The 13,842-nt window shown below is 32.5% G+C and overlaps 2 protein-coding genes across 4 annotated transcripts in view; one reads left to right on the top strand and one right to left on the bottom strand.

Moving 5' to 3' along the window:
- Window positions 1–1,781, top strand: part of twin (CCR4-NOT transcription complex subunit 6-like twin) — a 526,944-nt gene extending 525,163 nt beyond the window's left edge. For all 3 annotated transcript variants that reach the window (XM_018444224.1, XM_018444223.1, XM_018444225.1), the window contains exons 7-10: window positions 112–342; window positions 472–649; window positions 761–900; window positions 990–1,781. In XM_018444224.1, the coding sequence (XP_018299726.1) occupies window positions 112–342; window positions 472–649; window positions 761–900; window positions 990–1,066 (626 nt within the window). In that variant the 3' untranslated portion in view covers window positions 1,067–1,781. The remainder of the gene's footprint in view (window positions 1–111; window positions 343–471; window positions 650–760; window positions 901–989) is intronic.
- Window positions 1,782–8,910: 7,129 nt separating this feature from the next.
- mRpS24 (mitochondrial ribosomal protein S24) lies at window positions 8,911–9,767 on the bottom strand. The gene is made up of 3 exons (XM_018444181.1): window positions 9,628–9,767; window positions 9,277–9,457; window positions 8,911–9,200 (listed from the first exon to the last, which is right to left on the bottom strand). Exons 1-3 carry the CDS (start codon window positions 9,652–9,654, stop codon window positions 8,911–8,913), a joined length of 498 nt encoding a protein of 165 aa, XP_018299683.1. The 5' UTR covers window positions 9,655–9,767.
- Between the last annotated feature and the right edge of the window lie 4,075 nt (window positions 9,768–13,842).

Here is a 13,842-nt window from a genome sequence, read left to right as displayed (position 1 = left end):
TTTTTTTCCTGTCAATTCTTTTTCCTCCTAAATTTTTACTTGAAAAGTTTGAACTCTTGGAAAATTGTACGAATCGTTTGTCTGAATCCGCTCACTTACATCTTTTTACAGGTGTTCCATCTGACCCGGCACAGGTGCAACAACCAATTTTAGTTTGTACGGCGCACATCCATTGGGATCCCGAATTCTGCGATGTAAAATTAATACAGACGATGATGCTGAGCAATGAATTACGTTCCATTTTGGACCAAGCTGGCCAGTCTTTCAGACCCGGCCACAAGCCTGACTCTTCCAACGTTCAACTGTTGCTTTGTGGCGACTTCAATTCTTTACCTGATTCTGGTAACGCACGTATTAATGATCTCACTTAAATTTTTCTTTAAATTGTCTATTTTGTTATTTAATAATTACTAATGCGTGTATGTTACTTGGTAAAAAAACGAAACTAATAGTAGTAAATCACTGACGCAGGTGTGATCGAGTTTCTTACATCCGGACGCGTGGCGGCCGATCATCGTGATTTTAAGGATTTAGCATATAAATCGTGTTTACAAAAGATCTCTGGCTGCGATAAACCCAACGAATTCACGCATTCTTTCAAACTTGCATCCGCCTATAGCGAGGACATTATGCCCTACACCAACTACACGTGAGTACACTCGTTTCTTTGCGCAATATTTTATACATGTATAATGTAGTTTTATACATGTATAATACAGTATACACGCGAATATCTAACGCGTTTATTTTACACTTGCAGATTCGAATTTAAAGGCATAATAGATTACATTTTCTATTCGAAACAAAGTATGGTGCCGCTGGGCCTCCTGGGTCCGTTGAGCCCAGAATGGTTTAAAGAGCATAAAGTGGTAGGATGTCCTCATCCTCATGTTCCATCGGGTGAGTTTTTTCTTATGTTTCATATCATTTTTGTTTACATTCCGCTAATAAAGATAAGGATAGCATTGACATTTTGTTTCATATTTTAGATCACTTTCCTCTGTTAGTGGAGTTAGAAATGACACCGACAGTAGGAACAAGCAACGGTTTGATCTCACGCAGGTAGCAGCCGCTGCGATCTAGGCCCAAGTAACCGTAAGAAGACGAAGAATCAATAACGAAAATAAAAAGGGGGGAAAAAAAGATTTGCATCACTTCTTCTCTACTTCTGGCTCTAGCAATATCACTCGCATTACTCTTATTATAATAGCGAATGTTACACACAAATACTCCATGCATTGCCGCACATTCAATCAACAGCGATCGCTGTCGACGGGATACCGATGAACACAATTCTAACGACCAGGTGAAGGGAGCCGTGTTGTAATGCGTTTAGCTAGCCCATGTATAGTGTATTGCATTTTTAAGATTGCTATCTTACTCCCATGCCTAAAGATTATTGTAACCTCTCTATTTACCATCATAATATGTGTAGATACCTATTTTCCTACAAAAAAAATAATGAAAATGAAAACGACGATATTCCGATCAAGAAGCCTCTGTGATATCGACATTTAACACAATTGGAACACATTTACACATTTATTAGTAAACTAGTAGTGGTATACTAGAGAGAGAGAGAGAGAGAGAGAGAGAGAGAGAGAGAGAGAGAGAGAGAGAGAGAGAGAGAGAGAGAGAGACACATACCTTAAAGGGAATCTCCCTTCGCCCCTTCCTAAATGTCATTACAACATTCTCCAAGCCAACCTTTTGATAAGAATGCTGCCATCCACACAATGAGAAAAAAAAGAAAAAAATTGTATTTTTAAACGAAAACAAAAAAGATATGAAATACATGCTATACTGGGCTGTGCGAAGTGATTGGAGTGATCGACTTAAAACAATTTCAATGCAAGTACAAATCTGTTCTTATTGGCCACGTATATATTGATATAATATGGTAATGTTATATAAGAAGAACAAGAAAACATATATAGATGATAATGTAGCGGGTGTATTTGTAAGTATGATATAATGTAATGATGTTCATCACACACGTCTGTCATAACATCAAGTGAGATCAGTTCAACATTCGCCCCGCACTTTAGGTATCCGTTTGGGTCCGATTAATATATATGTGCTCTGTATCACAATCTACTACTTGTTAATTCAGTTGCCACCGAGGAACACGAGGGAATTTTTTTTTTTGTATACAATCACGCGCGAACGTCTTCGCGTACTTTCCGCCACTGCATTTCTATTCGCATGATATCTTGCTTATCTTTAGTCGCAGCTACCAAAAAAAGAATATGTAGGCTCTAATTATTTTAGTTATCGTAGAAAATATCTATTAGACAGTTTTTAACAATATTATAAAATAGGCAATATTTTGAATACATGATTACAGTGTAAACGTACTTGTACGTTAAATATTTGTCTCCGGATTTACCTCATTTGCAATTTTTATTTTTCATTAATTTATTTAATGCAAATGATTAAAACGTGCAATCTGTATTTACAACACTTTACACAGATATACACTGATTCGCTAAAAGTTTTATCGAAATAGGGAAGACTTTTTTATATTGCTGTATATAATCTATTCTTTAATTTTATCTCCTGCAGCAATAGTTAATCTCTAGGTATTAGGCATGTATAGATATAATTTTTCTCATGTATGTGTTGTAAATATGACGATGGGATTTTGCAATTAATATACAGTTTATTCTTTTCTTTAAAGAATATATAATTTGTAATAATTTAATATACGCATATATTAATATATTCTGTAATATCATGTTACAGAATACAATATCGTGCTTTGTATATTATTTCATAATTCTGTTTTTCAAAATTGTTTATTAAGATGAAAAAATACTTAAATTTTTTGTATATCAATTGTATGTGTGCAGATCTCATGAAATATTTTTTAAGTTTTTGTAATGTGCGATAAACAATGTAATTATAGTCGCATTGATTCAAGCAGTGTGAACACCAATGTAAACGGCATCGAACACGATCGGAAAGATACGTAAGTTCATGGCACAAATTGTTATTAGGACCCGGATGTTCGTGCATGATCATGGAGCGCGCGCGGAAAACCGCTGCGCAAATGAGTCGAGTGTTTACTAACGTACTAGATTACTAACGTAACTAAGATAGCAACATTTCGGCTTGCACACGACCTCAATATAAACAACACATGCGCAGTAGTTTTTCTGCACGAACATCCGGGCCCTAATTATTATTCGTAAATATTTTATGAATATTGTAGTATAGTAAATTGATCTCGTTACACGGCACAATCGATGACTAAGAATATAATAAATTTTCCATTTGAAAGAGTGAAGATTTTTAGTTTATGCGTTAATTCGGGATTCCAACAACTGAATTATACAAGTAAAAGATTAGTTTATCAAAGACATGTGTGTAGTAAATGTTGTATAAAGTAGATAATTACGCTATAGTTTATAATTATCTCGATGAGAAAAGAGGCGGCATCTCTTTGGTATTTGTATATTTCTTCGTATTAAGCATGTGTTTTCACATGGCAAGCGAATGACGTGATGTATTAAAATCCATTGCCGGCTGCTCTGGGCCTAATTTTAAATCGTCGGAACAAAGATAAATGATGAATAGGTGAGATGGCGAATTTTTCTCCGATAATAACGATGAAAATATCTAGAAAAATCTTATAATTTGTGCTATCTTATAAAAAGGAAACCGAACAAATATGATAATGATCATTTTTAACTTGCTCCTCTTTTAATATTATGATGTATCACGTAGCAAAAGAAAATTAGTACAATTCGTAATGTCTCTTAACTAGTATATCGAATGTGGAAATGTATTTTGCAGCATGAAAGTACCTATGTTTCCTTCGCGGTAAATGAAAAATCTTTCGTGACGATTTGGTGATCACTAACGCATGAAAATTCTTCGAATTAAAAGGAAATTGCGATTTCTTTGCAAAAAAAATTTATTACCCTAACAGGATATGACGCGAAAAATCAATTTTATCAGCAATATTTGAGATCGCATAGGTATTTTCATCGCTTCGTCCGTAAAGATCATTCTGTAATTGTCTCCTAATCTATTCTAGCAAAGAAAAAAGAAAACGGAAAAAAACAGTGGTGTATACGTTGTATCGATTCACTATTCTATTCTTTTTAAATACGTGAATACGCGCGGATTGCGTTTTAGGGTAAATATAATGATTAATTGTAATGCGAATGGAAAAACAAGCGCCGGAGACTTCGATCAGTCCAACGTCTCCGACGTATAATAAAAAATCTTTTACGTAAAAAGAAAAGGAAGAAGAGGAAGATGATGAGGAACAGGAAAAACGTGCGGTTACGGCATATATACAGTGGCACATACTTTTGCTTTGTGAATAGGGAAGAGCGAAGCAAGTCGGGTAACACACAAACACACGTGCTCTCATGCATTTTTGGCTGTCGCGGGAAGCCGCCTACGCCATAGTATTTCAAATATATTAGCTTTGGAGTAACGGAAGCTCTCGAGAAGATTAATGATTCAGATAATATATACTTTAACTTAAGTAACACGAACACTCACGTCGCATTCGTCGAACGCGATGATTTTGCAGAATGATGGTCCTTAGCCGATCCTCTGAAATTAACATTTAATAACAATATAAGGAGAAACTGAAGAACCTGATTTCTTTTTTCGTGAAAAAAAATCTCGCAACAAGTGCATTTAGTACAATTGATTTGTACTTGAATAAGAAGGACATCTATCTATAAAAATGTGTAGATAGTAATCTAATTCTTTACACGATGTTATAATTATGTTTACCAGGGATATTTAATTATATTTATCAGTTTTATCATCTTTTCAGAATCGATCATCGAAACTAACTATCTGTAATCAACTGAGTTTATTGAATCATTGTTCGTGTTTTACAGATATAATATTATCGCGCTACTCCGCTGTTTCTGAAATCATCGCTTTCTCAAAACGTTAATTGTTCAATATGAAGAATAATTTTATCACGCACGATCGACACGCGAAAATCATTGCGAAAAAGTGCAACGTTTAACTATGAATTTGTATCGCGAGAAAAATTTTACGCTATAATATTATCTTATAATTAGGATAACGTGTTCTCTCGTTTCTTCTGCAAGGTATATATAGCAACACTTTAAGAGAATTATCCATATGTACTGTAACGAAGGTTTGATGAATCCTGATTTGAATTTAGTTTTCTTCCCTCCCCAACACGATCGATGTCAGGTGTCAATCAAATTGTACATATGTTTTTTTATTAACGTCGTTCGCGAAAATTTTGTAGAATTTCTTGAGCGTAATACTAACGATCCCGCTGACAAAGCTCTAGGATATACTGGAATAATGCGTGACGCGTATTATATAAAGTAGACGTAATAGATCTATATATCTCAAAATAAAGTTGATTATAATGGTAATTGAACTGTAAAATATCACAGCACATTCGATTTATTTTAATACTTTCAAATAATTAAATAATTAGAAGATCAATATAACAACATTTTTAATTGCTTTTCATATAAATTAAATTTATTAATATTGTCTTAAATCATAAAATTTACCCACATTTTGCAATAGTAGATTGATATAATATTTCGTTTTAGCAATTTCAATAATATCACTGAAATTAAATTTGTTCGTAAATAATGTATACTTTTTGTTTTCTTGTTTAAAATTGATAATGGATGACGTCATTAGCGAGGAATAAGATATTTATCTCTAAGCTTGACAATAAATGAATATAATTGTAATAGACTATCTTTTTATCATTTAATGGATCTTTCAATAAAAAATGCTTTATAGTGCTCTTACAGTGTCGGTGATAGGCTGCTGGCCTACGTCATTTTATCATTTTATTGAAACATTACTTCAAATATTATTTATCGCATAAGAAACGCTTGTACTGTTCTATTTACACTCTCTACTTTTATTTGCAAGAAGTACATGGAATTGTGATTTGTGTGTAGTCGTATGTAATCTCGCAAAAGACAGTAATTTTACCCTTATCAATATTTTTACAGTATCAAAAATTTCCATTCCATTCTGCAAAGAGAAAACAAAGTGCCAATCTCGGGAATATAATGCATTTTGAGACTGTATTTTCGGAAACTGCAATGGCGCATTTGCGAAGACACACGAAGTCCGTAGCTTCATAGTATTATATTACATGACTTTAAACTTTAAGAATCCAAATTCGATGAAATCATCGATTTGACTTAGTATTATTGCTGATATTCAAAATATTGAGCGAACAAGCGATTAATAAGGATTCATCAAACTCAGTAGCGTAACATAATAGTAACGTAATCTTTATCTATACATTATAAAAAAGCCGCTAAATTGTTTTAAATCAAGCTAGTGAGAGAAAACACCATTTAAGCTTCTAAGAAATCTCAAATAATACATTACATGTTTCTCTGAATACATTAATTTTCAATATTCTGAGCTTCTACAGCAACGCGTTTAAATCTTAGTTTTTTTTTTAGATATTACTTAATATTAAGTAGGTATTTTTACTTGAATTGATGGGTATAATGACTTTTTCAAAGTCTTGTACAATGTGAACGCTGTGTTCTGTTGCTTTTGGAGTGTTTATCTATACTTTCAATATAATTAGGATTAATGCCCGCGATTTTCTTCATAAATACATGGGCACATTACATATAACGACTTATAAGAATATATATATATATATATAAATACATAAAAAAGGGACGCTGTACGCGTAATTTGACATAGAATAATACGTAATTGTCGATCTCGTAAATTCAATAGTTTTTGTTAACGTTTATCAAAATTAGTATCCTAAATAAATTCTTATATCTTTATTTTTAATTTCCGGTTATTAAAAAAATATATAATTATATGATTACAAATAATTCTGTCAATATTATTATGTAATATATTATTATATATATTATTATTAATAGAAGTAGTACACATAATATGATATTATTGTATATACTTCTTTATTAATATCAATATTTTAATTAAAGAATATATAAAATATTTAATGTATACACACACACACAATTATATATTTTATAAATTTCTTAATTTATTTTTTAATTATTAAAAAGAATAATATGATTAATATAATATTATAATATAATTTTACATAGCTAATTATTATGAATGTCACTTCATTCAGTAAACACACATTATTTCTGATATCGATTATTACAGTATCCAATATTATCATTAAAATTATATTTAATTAATATCCGGAAATTTTTAGTGTATATTCTATTATTGTATAAGCAATATGAAACATGTATGGTCCTACACTAAATTTTACATTTTTTACTTAAAAATGCATTGAATTAGAAAGTTATTATTCTATAATAGTATTACGATATAGCGTCAAAATTTGACTTCCATAGTTAAGAATATTAAGTTCCCAGATAGCATGCATCTTCAAAAAGGCGACATAAGACGTCTTACAGACGTCCTGAGAATATCTTTATGACATGATGTCTGAAAGATATCTTGATGACGTCTTCAGGATGTCTTCATGATGATGTCTTATGTCTGCATTTTGGACATATTGTTCTCTGGGTTGTACTAGAATATGAAAAAAAGGATAAGACGAGCACAGCACATTTCAGCCTGTACTTTTATAAAAAGATCAAAAAAATTCGTAGACATTGGAACACTATTGTTGCGTCCATCATATAAAATCAATTACATCTTTGCGCTTAAAAATTCGTGATGTCAATCAGGTTTCGTGTAAGTTCTCTCTTTTCCGAGAATCTACCATTCGTATTAAAAATTTCTCATCTGCCAGAAGACTTATTACTTGATCCTCGTATGAAGTAAAGCTTTAATTAAAAAATGATTATTATGGCAAAAAAAAGATTATTATGTACATAAAAATATTTCGAATTAAATTCATATCGCGTTATTTTATAAGTTATATTGTAAATAATATATGTAATATGTTTAATTTATATGTAGTACGATAGTTACTTATAAAATAATGTATTAATTCGTTTTGCCGATGCACGTTTCCAGAATAATGTACGAGAAAGCGATTACGTCTTAAGCATATTTGTGAGACAGTTCTGTGATTACATCGTCACATTAACATTAATATACGCACACTACACGGTTTTTTACACAATAACATTCAGTTAATTAATGATAATTATTTATAATAATTCGATTAACCATCTAACAGGACAAATACAAAGTGGATATCAAGTAATAGTATTCTTCTTTATCACAAACATTCATGTAGAATATTAATACTTAATGAGAAGCGAATAAAAGTACAAATGCAGCAGGAGAAAGCTACACGATCCTGATCGAACGCCGGATGAATATATAAGAGTTGTAAAGGCATATAACGAAGGAAAGAGAATGTGGTCTCTAGTAGAAAAATATGTAACATTATTATACTATGTCACGTTTGAATGCTCTGTCTGCTCTTAAATATCCTTTTTAATTTTAACTTGAGTAACCCTTTTGTGGTATGATGTATGATTTCTCTTCTATCATAAAGATGCAATGATTGTATATGGGCTGCGTTTGAGTCATGATCGAATGTAACGATTTATTATAAGTAATGCAAAATAAATGGATGACATGCAAGAAATAAAAATAAAGCTTTTGCAACTTTTTTACTACACCTTTGCAAAAAAAAAAGAATAGTGAGCTGCGCAACACTAATTTTATTTAACTTTTTTCACAATTTAATTAATTTATTTTATTTATATTGTATATATATGTATAGATTTATATATTTATACATATATATTCATATTTCTCAAATATTGTATTAATTACTATAATATAATTAATTAAACTAACAAATTATAGTATAGTCACATACTAAAAATTATGTGTCACACAGAATCGATTGTAATATAAACATTAGGAATTATTATAAGATCTGATTTATTAATAAAAATCTAATTTATTATTACATATATTGAGTTTCTATATATATTTAAATATCATTTGTTTCTTGTTATCAATCGTGACTAATTCCACTTTAATGGGACACTGAAGCCAATAACTCAGAAGTTCCTCCGTATAGCCAATTAAGAAATATATCTTGTAAGGTGTTAAAGTACGAGTGATGATTCCAGCTATCCTAATAATGTTGTGTTGTCGCTTAATAATAACTTCACTCGCAAATAAATTAGGCCATGTCCCCCACATGAATTTTCGAATAAACATATCTTCTGTAGCTGTCTCAGATGGTCTATTACCATCCTTGATATTCGCTGAAAAAATTAATGTACTTGCTATAAAATTGCGAGAGAACCAAAACATACATTTCTCATTAAAAAAGAAACATACAGGTGTTCCAAGAGTTCCAAGATTTTCTATGAGCGATGTAATGAGGCGGATTTGCCATTTCATATGTTAATGGTTTGTTTCTGTTGATTGTAATTTTGTAGCGTCCGGATTGCACTTTACTGACTACTGTGCTCGTATGAAAATACCTTTGCATAAATGTCTGTTGCACGACCGGTAATATCTGAGGATCAATGGTAATAAAATTATTATCATACATGTCTTTGTAAAAATTTAGTAATAATTTAATAAAAAATTTGATATTTGTGCTGATGAAAAACTTAAAGAGAGGTTATCTCAGAAAAATTCGTCAGTTAGTTGACTACAACTACTTGTGGAGGGAAATCTTAATACATTTCTCATATGTTCCAGTAAAACCATCTTGTCACGCAAATTTTTGGCTTCAACTTTCAATTAATTTGTTACAAAATAATCTGCTTCGTTCATCCAACCTATTCCGATGTTACAATAACATAACTGAAATTAACGTCACAATCAGCATTACCAACATCGCCATCTGACATTCTAACCGACTTCGCCACTACTGCCACTCTAGTAATATCTACAATATCTAGTATGTTACCCATCAGAAGTAATCATGGACATGGCTACATACAGTGATACAGTTCACGTTCATGTTTGTGCATGTAAAGATGCTATCTACTAATGAATGGAGATTTTTTAAATCACTAGATATATATTTTGCTATACTTATCTAAAACAGTGAATGCAACTAACAATTGAATTATAATACAGTCATCGCGTATATCGTGTTAAAAATTATCGTGTTGCACAAAATCGATTGTGACATAAACATTGAGAATTATTGTAAAATTTGATTTATTTATATAATAAAAATATTTATTTATTTACATATATTTGATTTTATATATGTTTAAATATCATTTCTTTAGATTTTATTAGATATATATATATATATATTTAGTGACTTTAAAGATCTCCAAAAATGCGAATATGAACATTCTCTTTGGTACATACATACGATATATGTACATATGTTATATTTAGATACTCATGTATCACAATTGACTTTTATATTCTAGAAATCAACTTGACATTGTAAAATAACTGTTTTTGACAGCTTTACATTCAACATACATCACTAACACAAATAATAGCTCGTACAATAAAAAACATTAATACAAATGATTCTGAATTTAAATTAAATTTCATTTAATGCTTTTTTTCATTATGAATCCTAGATTTCTTAGCATTCAGGAGAGATCCTTTATTTATTATTTTCTCTTTTTCGCTTGCATTGAAGAAAACTATAATCCGGAAGCAGGATAAATTAACTGTACTACTACAACTCGTCTGTCAGTCTTTACAAATAATCACTATACAGTTTACAACTACAAGCGCGTGGCAATGCGGACAAGTTATATTCTTAAGACGGAATCTAGAACGAGGGAGATAAATCGGCGATTGGCTTTTGGTTTCATTCTCCGTGAGGAACAAGCACTTCCTCGACGTTTTTTCCTCTTAATGGCTTAGGCGATTTCACAAAGTAACAAAGAATCCCATTCCTCGCTCGTTCCCTCCCACCTACCCTATTCACCTCCCGAAATAATGCTGCAGCGAAACACTGAGTCGGCTGGAGAACAGACAGGATGAGAAACTGCATGGCTGCGATTGTCAGGATCATTCCTCGAGCAGGGACGCATCTAAAAGATACGATATAAAAGATCATTACTATAATCAAAGATTAAATTTCTTGGAAAATATAGTAATAAAATTATCGATCATAATTCTTCGTAAATATACTTACAAAAATTTTTCGCCATGATGAAAAAAAGTCGACGGCTTTAATAAATATTAAATATATAGATATATTTGTATATATAATAATATAAGATACACGTGTAAATTAATTATTTAGTTACATAACGTTTATGATGATCATCTAACGTACGCGTGAATATGTGCGTTTCGAAAATTATATTAAAGTAAAAAGCACATATTTTAAGAGATGTCGAGGAGATTTTGTTCATACTTATAAACTAAAATTCGAAAGAAAGGGTTCATCGGCGTCTATAGCCTCCCCTTTAGAGCTTCAACGGGCGCATGTGCGCATCGCGACCAGCAGGTAGTTGCACGCGTGCCAGAAGATGAGGGGAGGATGGAGAGAGAGAGAGAGGAGTAGAAGGGAAAAGAGGACGATGGGTGGTATTGCGTGGTTGGAAAGAGAGAGAAAGACGAGTTATACTGTGATCTTATACGAAGAGCGATGAGGATAAAAGACTAAAGTAGAGTGGAACGTGTCGTGGAAACATGAAATATTGTGCTACGAATGGAGAGATGAGGGCCGAAGGTATACATACAATTCTAGGATGACCCTAAGATAACGATATTCGTTATTGATATTTGTCCATCCAAGAAGTGATATATGTGCGTGAGAATTTTGCAGAAATTATTAGCATACTTTTGTGAAATGCATTTGTAATTCTAAAAAAACTATTTTACTATTTAATTCTTAATTCTTTAAAGTAAAGAAGAGAAGGGAAATATGAAGTTTATTAATTAATATACATTACAACTAATACACGTGACACAATATGTAATTCAGCTGTCCTCCTTTTTTATTTTGGTGAATAAATTATTTTTATTTGATTCTGCTGCGTAAAAATAGCCTCGATGATTCGTGAATGAAATGAAACATATCTTTTCTAAAAATATGTATGTATCACATATTTCTGTGTAAGAAAACGGTTTTTAACGATCGCGATCGTTGAACGCTGAAAATAGATATTGTTAGCTTTAATAACTGTAGTTGTTTCGCGTTGACTTAAGTAAGATAGAACGATATAAGTTAATTCATCATCATTAACACGAGGCGATCACTCTGATAAAATTGCTCACGTAATGTCCTAAAGACGAGCTGTCACGCTACTGCGTACGAGGAAAAGTATATCACACGAGACCTTACAATATTATATTTATTGTTAGTCATTTATTTAATTATTATGTGTAAACAAAAAAGAAAATTTTTAAAGTAAATAATATGTAAGATTACTTCACATAAAATATCGAGAACATAAATATCGAGAAAAAAAAGAGTAAAAAAAGAGATACAACTATTATATTAAAAAGCATACAAATTCGTAATAAATCAATGAAAATATGCGTATAAAAAATGGATAATCGTACGTAGCACGAAGGAGATTTTTGAGTCATCTGGTCTCAATCGGATTGCAAACTCAGTGTTTGTATACTCGGATATTGTAAAAATAACGCAAGAGAAACAAAACAGTTCAAAATCGCGAAAAAGCGCATCGCGTAAACGCGCAAAAGGGCATTAATGGAGATCTTAAAAATGAGGGAAAGAACGTTAAATGATAAAGAGAGCGGAAGAGATGCGTGAGGGAGAAGAAGAGCAAAGAGATGGAATGAGAAAGGAAACAGAAAAACAACGAAGGATGTAGTCGGGTAGGAAAAGTGAGGAGAGAAGGGAGCAGAAGGCCACCGAGTGACAGGAAAGAACAAGAGAAATAGAGGAAATGAGAGGGAATATAAGGGAGACAACAGGACCGGCTCTCTTCTTCTCTCTATCTTGAAAACAGATATTTTTATCAAACATTTTTCATATTTTAATGCTCCAATCTGTTTTATGGATTCAACACCGATTTTAGGTTTGTCCGCGTCGCAAGCTCCAACATGCTCCAACATGCTCCTACCATAATTCCTACTCACACTATCAAGCGCATTGGAGTGAGTAGAAACTATGATAGAAGCATATTGAAACATGTTGGAGCATGCAACGCGAACAAACTTTTTATTACGATATTTATGATTTGGGTGTGAAGAAATTTCCATCGACAAAATATTATATATTTACTATCCAACAAATTATTGCGAATGTCCTTCAATAAAAAAAAATTGCTGTACAATCGTTATTATATTTCTATTTTTAGTTTATAAATTTTAAATTATAAACTAATTTTTAGTTTCTCACGTTGACAAAATAACGAATGAATACAAATGAAATAAATTTCATTTTTAAATACCTTTTAATACCATTTGTATGTACCTACGATATTTGCAAACCAAAGTAGGCTTTGTAACAAAGTCAAACACGTGCTTTTTCCATAAACATCTAGTGCCGGCCCTGGGAGAGGGAGCGATGGATAGAGAGGGGCAACTGCTGGATAGGGGGAGAGTGGCAAACCGAGTGGGGGGTCAATCGCACGGAGGAGAATCGCGATAGCAAGAAAGAAAGAGAGAGAGGAACCGACGAGATCGTCCGAAGGTGGGAGCGCGAGGTATCCAAGCGACGGAGGAGAAGCAGATGTCTGAAGGGAGGGGGATGACGCATGGGGGTGGCGGAGCGCGCAATGTGCAGCGCGGGGGCAGGCGGTGGTCACGACTTGCTGGCAGTCTCGTTGATTCGGCTGCGAACAGTACGCGCCGTGACGTGACAATGGCGGTAGTCGTAATTGTGGTACGGTGCGATACTGTGATCAGCTGATCAACCGAGTCTGAGAGAAAAGGGTAGAGAAAAAGAGGTCGCGAGATCGAGAGCGAGAGAAAGAGCGCGTGGGCGATTCTTAA

This window comes from Mycetomoellerius zeteki, unplaced genomic scaffold, assembly GCF_001594055.1.
Source record: "Mycetomoellerius zeteki isolate Tzet28-1 unplaced genomic scaffold, Tzet1.0 scaffold149, whole genome shotgun sequence".
NCBI lineage: Eukaryota > Metazoa > Arthropoda > Insecta > Hymenoptera > Formicidae > Mycetomoellerius > Mycetomoellerius zeteki.
Note: the sequence above shows the minus strand (reverse complement) of the source record. Positions and strands in the feature narration are given on the sequence as shown.

What these genes read in the sequence shown, in the direction of transcription:
- mRpS24 (XM_018444181.1), bottom strand. Translation starts at nt 9,654, where the DNA reads ATGGTTTTACTGGAACATATGAGAAAT. An exon ending in TACTGGAACATATGAGAAAT is followed by an intron (nt 9,458 to 9,627) that starts GTATTAAGATTT and finishes ATTGATCCTCAG; the next exon opens with ATATTACCGGTCGTGCAACA. An exon ending in TTGGAACTCTTGGAACACCT is followed by an intron (nt 9,201 to 9,276) that starts GTATGTTTCTTT and finishes TAATTTTTTCAG; the next exon opens with CGAATATCAAGGATGGTAAT.